The following is a 21,829-nucleotide window of genomic DNA, read 5'->3' as shown; positions in this document are numbered from 1 at the left end:
CTATTAACTTAGATTTTGAGTTCATGTGACTTTTTCTTAGTTTTTGAGTTGATAAAACGTATTTGTTTGAATTAATTTGTACTACTTGTTAATGAATCAAGCACTACTTAAGAGTACGATTTTACTAATTTCAATTGTTTCAACATTAGTGTGTGCGTCTAATGTCTAATTTCGTTTGAGGTTTGAGTTTATCAGGATTAATAGAATTTCAAAGCAGAAGGTGGGGGCAATGCCCCTCACGTGCTGAATTCCCAAATGTGCCAAACCTAAAAAGAAGAAGCCACTGTGTGGTGAAGGCAGGAATCGACTCTGAGGAAAGCACTAAATCTCTGCAGAAAATTGGATCTGTGCTCTTAATTTTTTGACGATAATCATTACTGGTCTCAATCTATGTGTTAAACATGTATTTTAAATGTTTTAAGAATGGCTTTTGAAAAATATGCTTATTTATTATTATTATTTTTTTTTTTTATTTTTTTTTTATTATTATTATTTTTTTAAAATGGAGTAATAGTAGACTTGCCATGGTACACCATATACCCGGTCATACTCGATGTGAAATTTTATGCTGGTTTAAAGGGGAAATATAAATTAGACTTACATGGCAGTTAAAGTTAAAAGGTGTGCATTTGATTTTGGTTTAGCTAGTGTGAATCCTAAAGGCATGTCTCAGGTTTGCCGGAGCAGGAGTGAATGGCAGCAGTTTCTCTGCTATTTGCAAATTTAGTTAAAACGTGGGAATTTCATTATTAGAGCCGCCATTATGGACCCTTTTCTCAAGACTGTGATGATGCATTTCAATGGTCATCAGCACTGTAAATCCTCCAAAGTTATTAATTCATTTATTTTTATGTACATTTATAACACTATGCATTGTTTTATATTATCTTTGCATCACATTACAAAAAAACTAGTTCATGCTAATGTGTTTTTTTTTTTTTTTTGAAAACACTAGCCTGGGTTTTTATTTTGCAATTTGAGCAAATGATAATGCAAAAAAATAAAAAAATAAATACATAAATAAATAATAATAATAAATAAAATAAATAAATATGTGTGGTAGTCTCCCATTCTCTGCTATAGAAGTTTACTCAACTATGATGACTTCTGCTGCTGAGAAACCCGGAAATGTGAAAAAGGTCCATTGTGCATTGCAGTTTTATCCATTCACAGCAATACGAGTGACACGTAAGAGGAGGATTAAACTTTGAAGATGGAGGATTAAACTTTGACAGTTTCTTTGCTTGACTTTCAGATTGTGGGTACCAGTATGATTTGGCAGTGTAAGTTTTGTTCAATTTAATTTACTCCCTGATTGATTCCTGAATATTTGGATTAACTATTTTCTATTTGAATATATTGTAAAATGTAATTTATTTCTGGGATGCAAAGCTGAATTTTCAGGATCATTACTCCAGTAATCTTTTCAGTAATGATCCTGAAAATTCAGCTTCGGATCACAGGAATAAATTACATTTTAATTGCATGTCTTTTACAAACAGTTATTTTACATTATAATACGATTTGACAATATTAGTGATTTTACTGTATTTTTGAGCACATAAATGCAGGCATTGGTGAGCAGAAGAGACTTCAATGTAAACATTTAAAAATTTTAATGTTTCCAGACTTGACAAGTACTGTATGTCATTATGTGACAGAACATTTGAGCTCCAGGACTATTTGCTGTGGGTCACAGATAATAATGTTGTAAATAATGTTCAGTTTCTTACACAGACCAATCGTTTCATTTCAGAATAAATTACCAGACACCAGTTGTCTTGCATGAATCACCAAAGACCATGGGTTTAGCTGAAACCAATCTTTAGTGTTTTACTGAAGTAAGTCTCTAACTTATATTTGAGGAACTAGGCTTTGTATTATTTGGTCTCTGGTTTGTGATCACCTGTTAAAAGTATCTAATTCCTTACCTTGCTATCTGGCCTAAACAAAATGAACATGACTGTACTTAACATTATAACAAATGTTTGTAAATTTTTCTAGTTCATAGAATTTTCAAATTCTTCAATCTTCAGATAAGTAGTGTATACTTACTGTTTCACTGAATTTGCAGTTTTTAATTGAACAGAAGGGAATCATAAAATGGGTTAAAAAAATTACTTGCTATAGATTATTTGGTTATGAATCTCTCTCTCTCATTTATACACGAGGAGTCTGATGAACCAGAGCTTGGTGATAGTGTGCCAGATCTGTTTCGCCATTATGCTATTATTACAGCTTCAAGTGAGGGGGCTTATGCTATGGTTTGAACCCCTCTAGAACCAGGCCTGGGCTTAGCTAACCATTCCAAACTACAACAGGGGTTCTCGTCTTCTGAATGAGTGACACTTGTCTGCTAATTACTGTCTGCTCATGTAATACAAATATATAACTTCTAAAAACGTCTGATTTTTAAGTTTGGTTACTCAAGAAACTAAGACAATCAGTTGCCTTATTTTTATTTTATTTTATTTTATGTTTAAGTTCTGTTAACTTATCAGGATTTACAGTGAGAGCAAAGGATTTTTGACGTAGAGGGTTTAGACTGCTCTCTTTCAGCTTGAGCTGCTAGAAAGCTCCACGTTCCACTACATTCTGTTTTCCTTTCTTCTTTATCTAAGATTTGCAACGGATGGATGACATCTACTCTGACAGGTCTCAGTTTCAGCTCCTCGGGCAGATACCTGCTTCAGTGAACAGCTTGGTATCAAATGTAATTCAACCATCCATTCTGAAGGATCCACAGAGTGCCCTTGGCCTAAAAAGCAACCAGCAGATGGATTAACTAAACACTATGCCAAACTGAGCAATAGTGTAACTCTAAGCATTGTAGCTGTGAAAGAAATCTCATGGTTTCTAAATTAGATCTCTTGTCTTTTATCGCAGCATGGCGGATGAAAATGTGCTCATGTGTATCACTTGGATGAAGCAGAAAATAGGGAAAGGCATGCTGTTACAAGATTTCTTTAGTCTCTTCTAAACACCATCCAAAGAACATCTGTGGCACAAATCTGCTCATACATACAATTACAGACAGTAATAAGCGCAGTATGGTCTTTGGTCAAAGTCTGATATAAAATACTCAATCAAGATTAATTTTAGAGTCCCAGGTCTTGGAGAAATCCAAGCCTTAAAATTACTCTCAAGTTCACGCTTAGTCATCAGACAAAAATAAGATGTCTACCAATATGGTGAATACGCATATTTAAAATTTCTAAAGCCTTTGATCTGTCTCCTGCAAAATAAGCAACATCGAAAAACAGCTGTGCACTCACACAGAAGATCAGGGAAATCCACACAAATCAGTGCTAAATTCGGAGGAAATAATATATGTATGTTAGGAATATTCTTTAATGACATAAAAACCCAGACCCCCTCCATATAGTGTAAACTGACATTTAAACACATTGCGTTGCACATATAGCTGCAGCAAATTTGGTATATTTTAGAGGAGCTTATAATGTGTGCTGCTCATGTTGACATTCTGAATATCGACTTATAGTGAAGGCCTTAATCGGATTCCAAGCTCATGTAATTAAAATCATTCTCAGCAGGGATCATCCAGTAATTAGTGTCAAGCCATTAACGTTTCTTTATGTGTCTGTTAACAGCATATTTAAAACATTTCTCATGAATTCTAATCAGACCATCACATCAAAACAGTATGCATAATTTAAAATTAGCCAAAAGTGTAAGACATTAAATGAATTAGGGAAAAAAGGGGGTCTGAATGATGAATATGTTGATAAAGCAATTGATGTCAAAGAGGACAGACATGACAATCATTCTAATTAGAACAAAAACAGCAGTATCTTTGAAACCTTTAACCTCAAGAACTAATTTATAACATGAAAAAGCACACTATCTTGAGCAGCTAGTGACATTTTCTACATTCTATTTTCTATTTATTTTACTTCATAAGCACATTTTTACACAATAACACTCCTTTTATATCTCAATACATTTAATATCATAGTCCATGTTAATCTGCTTTACACATATCAGACCAATAGGCTAATGGAGAATTTAAATAAAGACAAAATGGACATCTGCCACTTTCCAAATTATTAAAGGAATAGTTCACCCAATGACATTTTAAGAAATTTAGCATCACTTGCTCACCAATGGATCCTCTGTAATGAATGAGTGCCGTCAGAATTAGAGTCCATCGTTTAAAGTATTTTGAATGAAAAGCTGGGTGTTGGTAAGAAATAAATCCATCATTAATACTGTTTATTATCAAGACAACTTTTTGCTTTTTTCACAAGATGTTAATTGATGGACTGAAGTCATATGGATTACTTGTGGATTATTGTAATGTTTTAATCAGCTGTTTGGACTCCTATCCTGATGGCACCCAGTCACTGCAGAGGATCTGTTGGTGAGTAAGTAATGTAATGCTAAACTTGAATAGCCTAAGGATTAGTACATTTTGTACTGATTGTCATTTATGGGTGAACTATTTGTTTCACTATATTTAAATATCTGCTTCAAATTGCATCCATAAAGCTCAAAAATGGCTAGATATTTCATTATGCAATATATTAATAAGTGTCTCCTTGGAGTGTTACACCCCTAATGTGTTTATGTTTATGTACAGCTAGAACAATTCATATTGCAATTTCACCTAATTCAAAGTTAAAACTTGTTTCTTCAAGTTGCATTATTCCAGTAAATTCATAATTCCCATTGTTTACAACATTGCATGTTTTCAGGTCATGGTGTGATCACATGATACAGCAACCAAGTCCAGCTGAGCCCGTCACATTTTCCCTCTACCTTCATTTCCATAATACCTATGGACAAATGTGAGAATGTCTTGATAAGAACATTTAAGTAATGTCCTCTGACAGAGGCTTAAGTGTCTGTACTGGATAAAGAGAATAACCTTTGATGTAAAAGTGGTAGCCATCTGAAGCTACACGAGATATCATGTGGAGAGATAAGGCTCTTAACACAGCCTGGTCGTCATTCAAAAGTAAATGAAGTGAGAAGTTGCAGGCCTGGAGGGAAGGGGAGGGAAAAAAAGGGGTTGCATTTTGAACATCATGGTTATCAGATTAAGTATTTTGCTTTTATGGGATGGTAAAATGTGCAATATTGTGCAAGAACACATTTGGCAACACATTACAGTGTTGCTATTGTCCCTCCTTCTCTGGTAAAACAAAGAGGATCTTTTTTTTTTTTTCACATAACTAGCTAAATGTAGTTTATTTAACACTTGGCACTAATTTAACACTTGGCACACTTTAGAAGCTATTAGAACTGCTTGTTTGGCAGGCTGTGTGCTTGCAAAATTAACATTATTTTAAAGGTATATTTACAAGAAAGAGATAACCAACTGTCAAGTGGTGTAACCATTATTTAATTGTCTTTACACAATGAATACCCATGAGCGCATGTTATTATAAAAAAATAATAATAATAAAATTACATCCTGACCTAACCTCACTTTGTCATAAAAATGTCATATAACATATTTCAAGTAATTTATTATATAAGGGATTCACCAATACCAATTATTTTATTTTTTTTCTTCTAGAATGAGTCCGATATGGATACTTTTTTCTTCTTCTTCATGAAACAAGGACAGTTGTATCATGCTGCCATTTTTTACTTCCATTAAAGTGCATTTTAATTAAAAACATATTCATCATAGCAGTCAATGTACAAAATGTTTTTTTTTAATTAATTAATTGATCGGACAAAAATGAGTGTCATGCACATCACTAACACTAACATCAATAATTTATATACCCTAAAAGCCCTTGAGAATGAAGATCATGACTTATTTTGGCAAGAGCAAGGCTAGAAAAGTTTAAGTATTTGTGTTGCAGCCCTGCTGAGCAAAGGAATGACATCACCAAGGTAGTTACAATTTTATCATCTCCATGCCACAGTCCCAAATCGAGCCTTTTCCTTCAGTCAAATTGTTGCTAGCGCATTCTTTTTCTGTTGTTACTGATGCACTACATTTTCTGCATACTGATGCAAATGTTTGGATGTTTTGCATATTAAAACCATCAAACCTAGCATGTCTTAATATTAGGTTTGTGGGTAATGGCAGTATCACGTATCAGACAAACATGACCAGAACCGCAACATGATGATCTGATGCATTTAAATGGGTGCTGCATTTAGATTCCTGTTGCTGGTCCTTTGGCAGTAAGCTAACATCTTGTCACCCTGTTCCCTGAGTTTCTTTCATGTTCTTTTTATCTGTCAGTTTTATAACACCTAAATCCATGCTGCACAGTAAGATGCTTTACACAGAGTTCACACAGTATGCAGAGCATAACTATAAATTATGTGCTTACACTGAATCTGCTAGCCTACCTCTACTGCAATCAAGTAATTTATTTTGGAACTACTTTCAATAAAACTCTGTGATTTGTGTTCATTCCTTACCCAACAGTTATATTGGCTTCACACTGGACTAACCATTGTGTTGTAATTTTAGGCATGTTCATTGAAAATTATTATTAGGGCCAAGATTAATATCTGATTGTTTTCTTCTACCTCCTCTAATCTGGAAGTCTATATCAGCCCATAGAACCACGTACGGGAAAGTGATCATATTTGGCATAGATAGAGGACAGTTTTAGTATTAAAAACTGCAAATTTGGAGTCTCCATGTCAAACTCTCTAGCGACACCATTAGGCTAAATTTGCACTAAAAAATTCCGTGCTGAGAATTAACTTTTGAACCATAAAGTCCCTGGCTGATTCTTTGGCACAGGTGGAGTCTAATGCATACCAAAATGTACATTTCTACGGGTCAAGACTTTTCGCGATTTAGAATTTTCTGAAAAAATATTTTTCAAACTCTCCTTAGATGGTTTCTCCATTTTTCACTAAAATTGGCTCAGATCATCTTCAGAGCATTCTGGCAAATATATATACCAAACTGTTTTCGTAAAGCGTGTTAACCGATTTGACGAAGTTTGTGCAAAAATGTTTATGAGGCTATATTTCTGCAATGTGATCAATGTGTGGAGAACTGTACAAAGACATTTTTTGTAACTGGCTGCATGTAAATTGCAGTTGAGAGCCCTCTTTAACCCCATTTACAAGTAGAGCAGTAAATTAACTGACGCAAATAAAACAATTTAGTGTTCTTAAATGACTCATGCCAAGTCAAGGTCATGTCATTACATGTTTACATGGCTTTTCCCGTTATGCCTCATTATCTCTCTCCCTAGTACTTTTTTGTCAGTGCTCTCCATGTGATTGTAATTTCAAGATTTAATGCCCTACACAATTACATCATCCATCCCGTGGCACTGCTATGTAGCAGTTCAAAACAAAAACAAGCAAACAGAACATTTGCATCTGAATGTGTGCAGGGCAAAGAGTTCCACATCTCCCCCGGCACAGCAGCCCAAAACAGGGTAAGCGTGACTGAACACAAGGCTTGAACCAGCGGGAGAGGCAGCAGCCAGATTCATATTAACCCTTTGCCCTCTTGTGCCCCAGCACACTGCATCCCTAAGCGACAAGCAGCCATCCAAAGCTCTTCAGACAGTTTTTATAGGATTAACCAATCAACACATTGAGGTATTCTCCTCTCAAAGGGACCAGGCCATCTGGAGTTATGGTGTAAACAAGGCCAGATCTCTCCAGTACATCTGGTTCATGAAGAAAGTCCACTTTGAAGGCAAACTGAGCTCCTTGTTTCAGTGTGGAGATATGATAATGCCAGATGATGCCTTTGCATATCTGAGATGAAAGTCAGATGACAGGATGAGGAATGTTGAATGATGTCTGCAGGTCCGTAAACAACCATGCACATTTGTTTGATCTAGATTCTGATCTTGTTATCGCAGGGATGGGCAAAATTCAGAATGTAGGAACAGGCTGAATCCAGGAGTCGAAATTTGAATAGAATTAGCTGCACACCACAAGACGTTTCCACAGGAACTGTAGTTTAATTTGGAAATTACTCAATTGCAATTTAAAGTAAAGGAAATGGAATTATATTTATTTATTCCTTATTTATTTATTTGTCTGCAAGGCCTACATAGAAAAAATATACAATTGAAAGAAAAAAAGAAAAAATGAACATTTGCATTAACTGGTTTTATTGAAGTCAAAATATTATTTAATATTAATCACACTGGTCCAAAACTTCTGAACAGTAGTGTACAATAAAAAAAAAAATAGAAAAGTACTTCCCATTATAATAATTATTATACAATGCCCATTATAACACTGGCTTTACAACAACAACAAAACTTTACAATGGAAGCCAAAAATAGACATCCAAACTTTATAAGGGCAGAACTGGGACTGATCATTTTAGTCTGTATTCTTTAAATATTCTTAAGACAAAGGATATTATACAAGCTAAATCTTTATCAACAATGACTAAAGACATTCTATAAAGTCTGTTAATTCTTTTTTTTTTTTAGAAAAATATAGCAAGCGTATTTAATGTTTGAAAGATTCAAGTGCTACAAGGTAAAATTACTAAATGGAGGAATTTCAAAAAGTAGCTCTCAAGGTAGCCTTCCTTATCAGAGCTGCCAGACCCTCTCACAGGGCCACGATGATTCAAATTGTCGGAATAATCACTACAAGAGAGCTTGCATCACCCGCAGAGGATTCTGCACATTTATATAAATCCTAGAGGTTTGCGTTTCTAAAAGCCATTAGAGGTATGTGTTTATGTGTCAAAAGGGAAATGTCAGTCGGGACTTGATCTGTCTTTAATTAGGTTTTGTTTTTATTCTTTTGGTACAGGCAAATCAGCTTTCTCACCCGCCTTGGGCATCTGTGCCATTCCAAGGAGGTTGTTTGCTTATTGTTTGTGTTCTGAGCTGATTGTAATGGGAAGGCGTTAACCAGCGCTGAATGCACTGCATGTGTCACGCTTTGAAGACTCCCCTCAGGAAGTCACCTCAACTTCTCAACCTAAACCTCCTTCCTCATCTATCCTATCCTTTGCATTAAAAAAAAATAAATAAAATAAAAAATCGTTTACATTTAATCATTTAGCAGATGCTTTTATCCAAATTTACCTTTACAGAAAGTACAGAAATTACATGGAGTTATGATTGGGAAAATAAGCAACAAGAAAATCAGTTCTTATCGGGGGCAGAATACACTGTAAATGTGCTGAACTGCAAATGTTACTTTAAAAAGAGATTTCTGCCTGAATTAACCCATTAAAATATCAAATGTAGTTTTGTAAGTATATATTAAACTGAGAAATAACATTTCCCTTGATCTTTTGACATATAACAGGTCAATGTACTATAAAAACTTCCTGTAAGTTTCAAAACTCAAAACTTTATTACTCATTAGTTTAAAAAACACTTATTGAAACCAAGCTCAGAAAACGACTCATTTTGGAATGTGCAACTTTATGACATAATAGTGTGCCTAAGCACCGCCTCCACAGGAGAAGATCAACGCCTACTTCTACATCACTGCCTCTTTAGCCCAGTCCACTGATATGTGCTTGTAGTAGGAGAAGAGTATGGGATTAATATCCTGCCATGATTCAGAAGAGGAAATATTAGAGATGCAAACACAGGATTACTCCATCAGCAGAACCATACAGATGACATTACAAAATTAAAAGACACTGTCTAGTGTACATTAAGTTGTGAAAAATAGTCTTTGAATTGCATTCCTTGTGATCCTTACATATCTGAATCAGACACGAGCGCTGATGTCTCATGTCGCAGATCAGTTTCTCTCCAGATTGCATCAGTGAAACTTCATCGACTGGCCGCTTGAGGCTGGCTGCAAAAGCGAGTCAGTCCCATAGACTCCCCATGTTTAAATGCACAACTTTACAGCAGAAAAAAACATGTTTACAGCCTGGTTCAAAAAATGGTTTTGGTCTATATAGCTAATTTTGCCCTTCATGACAACTGTGAGGGGGGTGATTTTTTTTTATAACTAATACATTTAAATTATATTAAGCCTTAATGTTCTGCATAATTAAGGGCGTGACTACTTGAGTGACAGGTGGATTGCAGCTGCTGACACTGCCGTCGAGCTAGGTGGGCGTGGCTTCAGCAACCAGCTCCTGCCTTTTTGCCCATTTTCGATTATATAATATTATATTATAAGAACGCTCTTCAAGAGTCTACGGGTAACATCATGGACACTACGTCCATGTTTTTATACAGTCTATGATTACTCCGTATATGCAGTTAAATGAACTTGCATCTCCAAATACTTGTATAATGCAAGATTTATGTAAAGACAGTCAGTTAAGTCTTAAGGACAGGAAAAAAAAACATTTGATATGTTGAAACAGATCTGTCCTATTAGACCTGCTGCTGAAGTCATTTGTAATATTTAAACAGCAATAATGCTGAGAAAGAGAAAAATCCATAACTGTGTCTGTCTGGAAACTTTCAGATACTTAATGCACTCTCAGATATTGAAAGTACTTTTTGTTTATCGCTTTTTTGTTCCACTTTAATTTATGTTTGCTTGTATGTTTTGAATCTATATTTACTGTAGATGGTTTAGATAATTCCTAAAATGCAATTGTTTTGATTCATTGTTAACTTGTGATTATTTTAAAAAGTAGCCTACTTATAAGTAATTTAATAAAAATGTACAAATTCAAAGTATATTCAAAGTCAGTAAACTAATTAATAAGAAAAAAATGTTGATCAATAATTGTTTTGGAATCACATCTCTTCCATTTGTTTAAATAACAGATATTGGAAGTAACTTCTTTATAGATTGCAAATACTTTGCTTTAAAAATACCATGTGAGAAAAAAATAAATAAATAAATAAATACTATACACTGTCAGAAAAAAAAAGTACAAAAGACGGTACAAAAAAGGGCGGTCACTGGGGCGGTACCTTTTCAAAAGGCACACCTTTGTACCTAAAGAGTCCTTATTGGTACCTTAAAGATACATATAAGTACCTAAAGTGTACATATTAGTACCTAAAAGGTACAAAATTGTACCTTTTTTAAAGGTACCACCCCAGTGACAGCTTTTGTACTTTTTCTTTTCTTAGAGTGTACACACACAAAAAATAAAAAAATAAAAATCAATATGCATCCATAATCATTTAAAGGTTAACATTGCAGCCCTCTGAATCATAACTGAGTCGAATTGTGAGGTGCCCAGAAATTCCCACCAATACTAAATAAATAGTGAAACAAGGAGTTTTAAAAAAAAAAAATTTAGCATTATTTACATGGGAGGATCGATCATCTCAATATAAGAGCAGATCTGCCCATCTTCACATGAATCAGTTCAGACTGAACTCAAATCTTTTCTCGAAGAATATGTCTGAAACTTGCACTAACCGGTAGCCTGTGGCTCTAATGTCCATGACAATTTATGTTCTTTCTTCTATTCCCCATTCCCCATGTCGTCTGTCGCGTTAAATTCTCTGGCAGCCTCTTCTGTGTGCGGATTCAGCCCTTCCTCTACTAGTGTTGACATGCTATCTTTAATCTTCTCAATAGTCAGTGATACCTCACTCCTGTTCACTCTAACTCTCAAAACATTTACCTGCAGCAGTCCTCCTCTGACCTCTCCTGCCATTACCTTACATCACCTCTCTTCTCTCTATTTTTGTGTAAAAGAAAGCAAAGTCATTAGAACTACCACATGACCACAACAAACAACTCTGCCTTTCAGCAGCTGAGGACAGCATGACATGCCCACAGACACCCATGCACATTCTCACTGTTATTTCTGCACAATTATATTGCTATTGCTTAAAATGTGACCCAAAAAAAGACCTCTGTTTCTCATTCGATGTCGCTCCTAATCTCTCTATTTCTCTTCCTGCCACATTCAAGCATTTTAGAGGACCGAAGCCCATTTGGACTTCCTCCCCTGGGCTGTGCATGTCCTTGCCCTGCTGTGGAGACTCTAAACACAGAAGCCTCAGGGAACCTGTAGAAGCCTTCCAGGCCAGACAGACTGACAGAGACAGAAGTGAATAGAATAAAGGCTCCACAGAGTTTGACAAACTGCAGCATAAACCACTGTCTGTTAAACGACTCAGAGGGTGATTTGGGAAGGTTTTTTAGTGTCTTGTTGATAAACGCCAAAGTGAGATTCTGCAGGACTCTGCAGTTCAGTTTTACAGTTATAGACTGTAAAATTTCAAGAAGCAGATTTCAGATGTGCATGTCTACTAGAGGTTCAGCAAGAAATCTGTTACACAATTGGCTACATTCACAGTGTCACTGTTTAGGAATGACAGCAGTATACTAACAGATCTGAATCAATCAAATTGACCTGTTCATATTTACATCATACATCATAAGACAATCAACACAAAAATATTTAATAAAAAAAAAAAAAAAAACACATTCAAACACTTTCATAAACATTTTTTTTTTTAAATATACACTATATATTTTTATGTCTTAAGTTGTTATGTTTTAAGTCTTAAAAGTAGTTTCTCTTTATATCTCTTATATCTCTTATATCTTCTCTTATATAAAAAAGTATTACTTTATTTATTATTATTTATTTACTTTTTTTATTATTTATGAAGCAGCGCAACTGTTTTCAACACTGATAATAAGAAAAGTTTCTTGAGCCACAAATCAGCATATTATAATGATTTCTGAAGGATCACGTGACACTGAAGACTGGCTGCTGAAAATTTTGCTTTGCATCACAGGAATAAATTACATTTTTAAATATATTCAAATAGAAAATGGCTATTGTAAATTGTAATCACAATCACAATATTACTGTTTTACTGTATATCAAATAAGTGCAGTGTTGATTACCTTTTATTCAATCATTCATTCATTCAATCTTATTTTTCAATTGATGACTAGATGGCTAGAACAAAAGCACTTCAAATATCTAAAGGGATAGTTATTATTATTATTATTATTATTATTATTTGAGATCATTGAATCTGTTTGCCATTCATGACCAAATTGTTTGTGAACAACAGTATTTAAGACAAAAAAAAAAGAATTGACAACTGTTTTATGCTGCTGTGTGAACTTCATTTAGTGATGCATACATAAATACCTCATTATGACAAATCGGAATAAAGTTTCCCATAATGCACTTTGATGAAGAGTTAGAAACAGACATTCTGCTGTATTATGAAGCACATGAGCAATCAGCTCACGTCGCCATGTGAGAGAGAGAAAGAGAGAGAGAGAGAGAAAGAGAGAGAGTATCATGTGCCAGTGACACATCTCTCTTCATTCTAACAGCCTCCACTGGATCATCGGCAGGCCACATGTGCCCCACTGCAGATGAAGCAATTACTATGAAAGCACACACACAGTTACAGATATACATTCAACAGAAAATGCACATCCGTGCAAATGCTTGCCCACATACCCTATACAACATTATTATAAATAAACACCCATGCAGTTGTATTACTTCCCACAAGATAATGACACTAACAACCCTGTTATGCATATCACGTTGTCGCTGTATCTATCTTAAATGTGTCTACATATTGTTCAGTCACAAATTTGTTCTCTAACTAGCTCATTCCAGAGAGTAGAGCATGACTCTCTACAAATGGTATTTTCACACCGGAATGCTCCTCTCACCCTTGGCTAATCAGTGAACATGTGTCTAAAAGCTGGATAAAACCATTACAACACTAGGTCTAAAAACAGCTGAGAAGAAAATGTGTCTCGCTGGTGGCAGACTGGGCATGGGCCAACTAGACAGCAGTCTGTGCAGTGCGCACATACACACACACACACACACACACACACACACACACACACACACACACACACACACACACACACACACACACAGATGCTGCCACCAAGATACCTCAGAGGTGTTAAAATATGACTTCTGTCATAGAGGAAGAGCTCTCGCTTTCTGAAGAGGGGGTACAAAAAGGAAACGATCCTGCAATTTTACATGCTTGGGAACATGTTCCAATTTCACTTTACCCTCCATCTAGGACTCTGCTTTTCATTGCCACTTCAAACTGCTCTCCATAAAGACAGAGATAGACAGATACTTTAGAATATCTTCATCACCTTCGTGCTGAACACTGTCAGGCAGAGAAGCAGGAACACTTTTAACAAAGGCTTCGCTTGCACTCTCTCACTCCTGTCCTCAGTCTTACAGCCACTTTCCTCCCTTTCCCCCAACTACTGTCTTTTTCCTGCAGTGCACACTTTTGCAGTAGACCTATACCCTTTCCTCCATCACATCTAAATATAGCCAACATCACAGAGAGCTGTGGCTGATAATGAGCTGTAAGAGCAGCTGAAGTGGGGGACTGTGAATAAAACTATGATCCTTTTTAATATTTACCCACCGCATCCAATAAGAGAAGCAACAATCTGAAAGAATGAGATTCTTAAATTATTAATCATACTACATCCAACTGAAACATAGCTGTGTTGCATTGAAAGGTGAAAAAGAGTTCAAAAGTGGACTTTAACTTGAAAGTTATAAGACAGCACAGATTCTTATAATAACACTGAAGCAAAACCGGTCAAGAAACTGAAACCCTTTTATTTCTCAGCTATTCCAAGATCACAAGCCACTTTAACACATGTGTAGAACTTTATTAAGTGTGTAGGAGGGTGAATATAAAACTGAAGGTCAGCAAGATATTCCATAGTCAAAACCATCCACCATTTAATGAAAAACCAATGACTTACCCAGGACTCCCAGCCTATAGTTCAGGGTCACCACGATTACATTTCCATAGCTGGCCAGAATGCTGCCGTCAATCATATTGCCTGTACCTTCCATGTAGGACCCACCATGGATGTACACCATAACAGGTCTCAGCCCATTCTCATCATGGATGTCTGCAGGTACAAAAAACAAAAAAACAATGATCTTAACATACCATAAAAATTCATATGTTTGTTGAATGCAGGGCTTGAAAATGAAAAAATAAAATAAAATAAAATAAAATAATTCAATCGGTTCACTCTGAGCAGAATCGATATTTTTTAACGTTTCTGTTCCTGCGTTTTCTGATATTATTACCGAAACCGAAACCGGTTGGGGTGGAAAAATACCGGTTAATAAAGTTATTTAAAATAATAATAATAATAATAATTTTCTTTGCCTATAATTTGCCTAATAATAATAATAATAATAATTTTAATTATTATTATTATTATTATATTTTTTTAGGATTTTCTTTACTCAAAAAGAAAAGGAAAAAAAGAGAGATCTGGTAGGCTAACATTAGCCAATAACCCGCTGAGCTTAGTCACAGCCAATACAGCATCATTTTTTCAAGATTTTGGCCAAATGTAGGCTAGGCTACTAAAAAAAAGAAAGAAAGAAAAAAAATCTATCAACACTTTTAAGACATCAAAGTATTTTTAAGATATTAAAAAAAAATGTTTGCTGCATTGTTAAAAAAAAAAAAACACTTGTATAAGATTGCGTTTTGAAAGTGAGAATAAAAAAAAAAACTTAAGTCGCGGCTCACGTCTTTTTTTTTTTTCCCTATTACTTTCCGTAATAATGAGTGGTAGTATGGGTGTATGCTAAAACAAACTGTTTACAAACATTATAAAAACAGTTATTAGTTTCTCTCGAAACAAATCCTCTAAAGTTTAGGCTATAAACACGTCAATCCAAAAACAAATTAATTTCAAGTAAAGCTGATGCCTACTTTACTCATTCGGCACAAATCCAAATGTTTCCATGTTCCCGACGTATCTGGATGCTAAAATATTATTAATTATATAATGTTTGTACTTTCATAGACATCAAACATCATCCTTCACATCGGCTATATCAGCACAGTGAGGCGCGGTCACGCTGAACACAACAATTTTTGTACAACGCAGCAGTGTAACTTTTTATTTATTTCTTTAACTGTATTTTATTTTGATAATGTACAGGCTTCGATATAGCAAAATCATGTTGTGGTGGCTCATAAGGCATTGGCGCGATGGTCATACCAACACTGGTTGGTTAAGCTGTCAAGCTTTTGCAAAATAATTAAAACTGCAAAGCTTTTGAAAAAATAAAGAAAATTAATCTCTGCTGTTTCGTTTTCCTTTCCAAAAACTTTGGCACGTGTCACAATGAACCGTAATTTAGCACATTTTTTTCATTTGTTTCATTAATCTGTCAGTATGATTTAAGTGAAATATATTTAGTGTATATGCCTATATTCCTTTTTATGTAAACCTATAGTTTTTCTGTTTTCTCCATTCACAGAAGCGCTGCGGGTGCGTGTGATCTGTTGAATTCATCTTAGACTATCCTCAGATAAACTCTAAGGGCGGTGCATATAGCCATTGCGACTTACCTATGATGAGTCCACAGCTGAGAGGACATTTCACTCGTTGGCTTCAGCGTCACATTTGCATAGGCCGTACTACTGGAATTCGTGATTGGTTGACAGCAAATTTCAAATATTAAATGAAATGATAAAATAACGTTATTAACTGGTTAATGACCATTTCAAATTTTCAATTCTGTTCAGAACTATAAAATTTGTTTCTGGTTCTGTTCCTGTCAAAATTTTGTTCTTTCCGGTTTTCTTTTTGTTCCTTGAACCAGTTCAGAGCCCTGGTTGAATAACTAAACAACTTTTTTTTTTTTCTCTCTCCAGCTGTTAGTGGCCTGACAAAATCACTGGCAGTTTTTCTCAGTAAACGGACATCAATAGAACTCATTAGGCTTTACACTTTGACAAGCAAATCCAATAGTAAAATCCCAAATGAGAACATCAGACAAATATCCCAAATTAAATTGCCTCTTTATACCATTACCGAGCTGCATTTTCATTGAAACTAATCCTACCTCAGCGTGATTCACCTAAAGATGTGGCTCATGCACAGCGAAGTCCATAATTGCTGCAGACGAGTTTGTTATTTGTGGGTCTCTCTTGTTCTGATTAAAGCCCCTGATTAGTACATGTGTAGGATGCTGATTATAAAACAGGAGACATGAAGCCCCAGGATGAGGAAGTCTTTGATAGCATTTTACAAATTGCAGGCAGGCTTACCAGACTTTAGATTTTCACACCAGATATCAAATGGTCTTGAACAAAACAACTAATACAGATACAGATGTGTCCCTTTTAGTCACAATAAAAACACACATTGAGAGTTACTAGATGAGTGCTCTTACTGCAGATGCTAAATTTTAATATCAACAAATGCATCTTGAGGGAAGATGTAAACAACTAGCCTATATTTACACTCATCAGCCACTTTAATAGGTACACCTGTTCAACTGCTTGTTAACGCAAACATCAAATCAGCCAGTCACACCGCAGCAATTCAATGCCTTTAGGTATGTAGACTTGGCCAATACAATCTGCTGAAGTTGAAACCGAGCATCAGAATGGGGAAGAAAGGTGATTTAAATGACTTTGAACATGGCATATTTGTTGATACCAGACGGGCTGGTCTGAGTATTTCATAAACTGCTGATTTGCTGGGATCTCTAAAGTTTACAGAGAATGGTTCGAAAAAGAGAAAATATCCAGTGAGTGGCAGTTCCATGAGCAAAAAATGCCTTGTTGATCCCAGAGGTCAAAGGAGAATGGCCAGACTGGTTCGAGCTGACAGAAAGTCAGCAGCAAATCAAATAACCACTCTTTACAACCGAGGTATGCAGAAGAAGATCTCTGAAAGCACAACATGCTGAACCTTGAAGTGAATTGGCTACAGCAGCAGAGAACCACAGCGGGTGCCACTCCTGTCAGCTAAGAACAGGAAACTGAGGCTACAGTTTGTATGGGTTCACCAAAATTGGGCAATAGAAGATTGGAAATGGTTGCCTGGTCTTATGAGTCTTGATTTCTGCTGCGAAATTCGGATGGTAGGGTCAGAATTTGGTGTAAAAACAACATGAAAGTATGGATTCATCCTGCCTTGTATCAATGGTTCAGGCTGCTGCTGGTGCACTGGAGTTGGGAGATATTTTCTTGGTACACTTTGGGCTCCTTAGTACCTGTTGAGCATTGTTTAAATGCCACAACCTACCTGTGTAACTGGTATCTTGAACATTATAGTGATTTTTTTTTGATCATGTGGGTTAGTTATTTATTAGATCTCAATCCAGTAGAGCGCCATTGGGATGTGCTGGAAAGGGAGATTTGCATCATGGATGTGCAGCCAACAAATCTGCAGCAATGTCAATATGAACGAAAATCTCTGAGGAATGTTTCCAGCACCTTGTTGAATTTACACCATGAAGAAATTAGGTAGTTTTGAAGGCAAAAGGGAGTCCAACCTGGTACAAGCAAGGTGTACTTAATAAAGTGGTCATGGGTGTACTGTATATATACATTCCACTGAGGAAAGAAAGTCATACAGATTTGGAATGACATGAGGGTGAGTAAATGAAAACAGAATTAAATGTTTGGGGTAAACTATCACTTTAAAATAATTTACTTTTTTAAAAGTACACAGAAACACCTAACAACAACTTAAAACTGATTCAAAGATTCCTCAAAGGAGAAAAAAAGCAAGTCGTAACTTTTTTTTTTTTTTCAAGGTGAATAATCAGTGTGCATCTTTAATTAAGTGTGTTTTAATGCGCTGTGATTTGCACCGTTACTCTTATTTGGATAATGTGTATACTAATATTTCATCAAACAGCTTCCTCAGCCTGCTTACAACAGCTGATGGAATGAGAGCTAATGGCTTCAAAAAGGGGTTATGACATCGGAGTGTGTGTGTGTGTGTGTGTGTGTGTGTTTACATCCACCTCCGTAAACACGCTCACTGCAAACAGCCTCCTCTCAGTGGGAGTGGTATATCTGCATTAGAAACGCCCTTGTTGGCTTCTCAGACTGGAGTGGAGACAGTGTAAGATCCAGAGTAATTGGTATTCAGCCAAAGCCACCTCACTGAACTTTGATAAGTGGTTTCTGTTGCATATGGCTTCATTAACTGCATAGAGGTGGTGGGCAAACACACAGACACATACACTCTCTCTCTCTCTCACACACACACACACACACACACACACACACACACACACACACACACACACACACACAGCATGGTCTGCTGCAGAGCTGGCACAATCCTACAGCGCCTGTAGGCAGGCGAGCAGAATTAAAGGCAAGTCTGTGTATCGTTCTCCCCCGCAAAGGAAAACAGAAAGATGGAGAGAGAGGGAAACAGATCGAGAGAGAAAGAGAAAAAGAGGGAAAGCTGGAAAACAACCCGTTGTGACAGGTGATTAATCTCGGTCGGGTTCTGAGTGGGCGCCAGGCAGCGCACTAATGCGAGTGCATCTATTTTGCAGCTCTTTGCTGGTATACAACTTTCAGCGTTGCAGCGCCTTTATTCTGCTGGACCATCAGCAAGGCCAGAACCTCCTGTCTAATACTCTGCCTCTCAACCAGGCAGACTAATAGCTGTGCAAGGCTTCTCATTTAGTGGAGATGTTACACAAGCATTGTGTTGATGTTTTATCCTTCTATACCAGTCTAGGGTTACCTATCCTGACCCATTACTACCAACGCTGGCAAAAGTTTCCACCCACGTAATTGGAAAGCTCTGTTACGGAGAATCTTAACTGACAAACTGAACCCAGTAGATGCCATTTAGGTACTAATTTCATGGGCTCTTTCCAAGAAAACCTTTCAAATCATTCATCGCCACAGTTATTGGAAGGAGAACTATCCAGAAACACATTACGAGAATGGAGTGCTGCCATGAACTTGTTTAGAGTAGATGCCGATACACATCTTAAGGCTCTTCACAGCAAAACTCATAGATCAATGAGACATATTGGAGGGGCTGTTAGCAGTGAAGGCAGCACATCTATGCACATTCTACATCCCAGGTGTTTTGAAACTCAACTGGCATTGGAAACCTGCGGAGTTGGCAAACATTTTGGCCCTTGGGACTGATGAGTTAGGGACCGCTCACTCAGAATGAGTTCTTACATACAGCTACTGCAGATGCAGTGGAAAGGAACCAAACATCTTGTTTTTAAACGTTAACTTCATTTCAATCATTTCATTCATTAATGCATTTGGCAGACGCTTTTATCAAAACAAAAATCATGCTTGGTCTTCATTTTATCAGTTCATGCACTCCCTGGGAATTTGAACCATTTTGAGTTATTATCTCTACAGTTTTGCTCTACAGTTTGAGCAACATTAACTTTTAACTTGCACATTCTTATGACAGATTGTACAAGATGTCTAATGACAAGTCATATGAAGTCGTACAATCCGAACTATATGAAAACATACAGCTTTTACAGAGTTGTTCCCTGTTGCAAACAAACTTCGTTAAAGGGATATTTCAAATGAAAATTGTCATTGTTTACTCACCCTTATGTCATTCCAAACATAAGACTATTTTTAATATTCTCTCATCACTTTATATTTGTGTGTGTGTGTGTGTACAGTTGTCGTCATAAGTTTACATACCCCTTGTAGAATATGCAAAATGTTCATAATTTTCACAAATTAAGAGGAATCATGAAAATTTGATTTTTTTTTAGTACTGTCTTGAAAAAGCTATTTCACATAGCATATATTTATATATTCTCCACAAGACAAAATAATAACTGAATTTATAAAAATTAACCAATTCAAAAGTCTATATACCCTTAAATATTAATACTATGTGTCATTTCTTGGATGATCCTGTTGTTCTTCTGAAAAATGCTCCAGCTCCTGCAAATGATTTGGTTTTCCAGCATCTTCTGCATATCTGAACCCTGTCCAACAGTGTCTGTATGATTTTGAGATCCATTTTTTTTTAACCTGAGGACAACTGAGGGCCTCATACATAACAATTACAAGAGGTGAAAATATTTACTTATGATCAAAAAGGCAACACGATGCATTAAGAGCTGGAGGAGAGCTGCAGGGTGTAAACTTTTTGAATTGGATGTTTGGGGTAAATTGTCCTTATTTTGTCTTCTGGGAAACATGTATGTATTTGTGTCGCTTCTAAAGTGCAGTACTAAATGAAAAGAAATTTGATCTTTAACCAAAATAAGAAAAATCATCATCCTGTTCAAAAGTTTACACCCCCGGGCTCTTAATGCATCGTGTTGCCTTCTTGAACAGTAAATATTTTCAACATTTGTAATTGTTATGTATGTGTCCCTCAACTGTCCCTTAAACAGTCTCCCTCAAACTCATACAGTTTCTCTTGGAAAGCGGTCAAATATGCAGTAGATGCTGGAAAACTAAAGAATGTGCAGGAGCTGGAGGATTTTTCAGAAGAATAGTGGGCAGTTGAACTGCTCAGGACAATCAAGGGACTCATGAACAGCTATCACAAAACATAAAAACAGTCATGGATCATCCAGAAAATTACATACATTATTAAGATTTAAGGGTGTGTAAACTTTTGAACGGAGGCATTTTAACACATTCAGTTATTATTTTGTCTTGTGGAGCATATATATTAATGTTATGTGAAATAGCTTATTCAAGACAGTACTACTACTACTACTACTACTACATAATAATAATAATAATAATAATAATAATAATAATAATAATAATAATAATAACATGCAATTTTCATGATGCCTATTATTTTGTGAAAATTATAAAGTTTCCATATTCATCAAGGGGTATGTAAACTTATGAGCACAACTATAAATGTATAAATACATATTCAGTTTATTTCTTTATCCATTTCTGGTAGTAGTTGTGCTAGTTACTTGTCTATGTTTTTGTTAAGGTGAACTTACTTGTTACCCCATGGCAAAAGGCTTGAGAGATCATATGCCACTCTCTGACCAAAACTCTCAACATCAATTTGGTTTCACGTCTGAGAACTACTATACAACTCATGAGACAGAGTTTGCAAGACACAGCATGACTGCTAAAGACATCCTTCTACAGAATGTTTACATAGAAGAAAAGCCCAGACAGACGCAAGAACGCTTCCTGTTTGA

The 21,829-nt window shown here is 35.9% G+C and overlaps 1 protein-coding gene across 3 annotated transcripts in view; it reads right to left on the bottom strand.

The window, feature by feature from the left end:
- Positions 1–21,829, bottom strand: part of LOC109046563 (neuroligin-4, X-linked-like) — a 99,439-nt gene that overhangs the window by 55,308 nt on the left and 22,302 nt on the right. For 2 of the 3 annotated variants that reach the window (XM_042757399.1, XM_042757403.1), the window contains one exon: positions 14,620–14,772. In XM_042757399.1, the coding sequence (XP_042613333.1) occupies positions 14,620–14,772 (153 nt within the window). Of the gene's footprint in view, positions 1–14,619; positions 14,773–16,738; positions 17,094–21,829 lie in introns of those variants that run through there. The other variant, XM_042757405.1, reaches the window with a different exon arrangement.

Source organism: Cyprinus carpio, chromosome A1 (genome assembly GCF_018340385.1).
Source record: "Cyprinus carpio isolate SPL01 chromosome A1, ASM1834038v1, whole genome shotgun sequence".
Lineage (NCBI taxonomy): Eukaryota > Metazoa > Chordata > Actinopteri > Cypriniformes > Cyprinidae > Cyprinus > Cyprinus carpio.
This window is presented reverse-complemented; position numbering and strand designations above follow the sequence as displayed.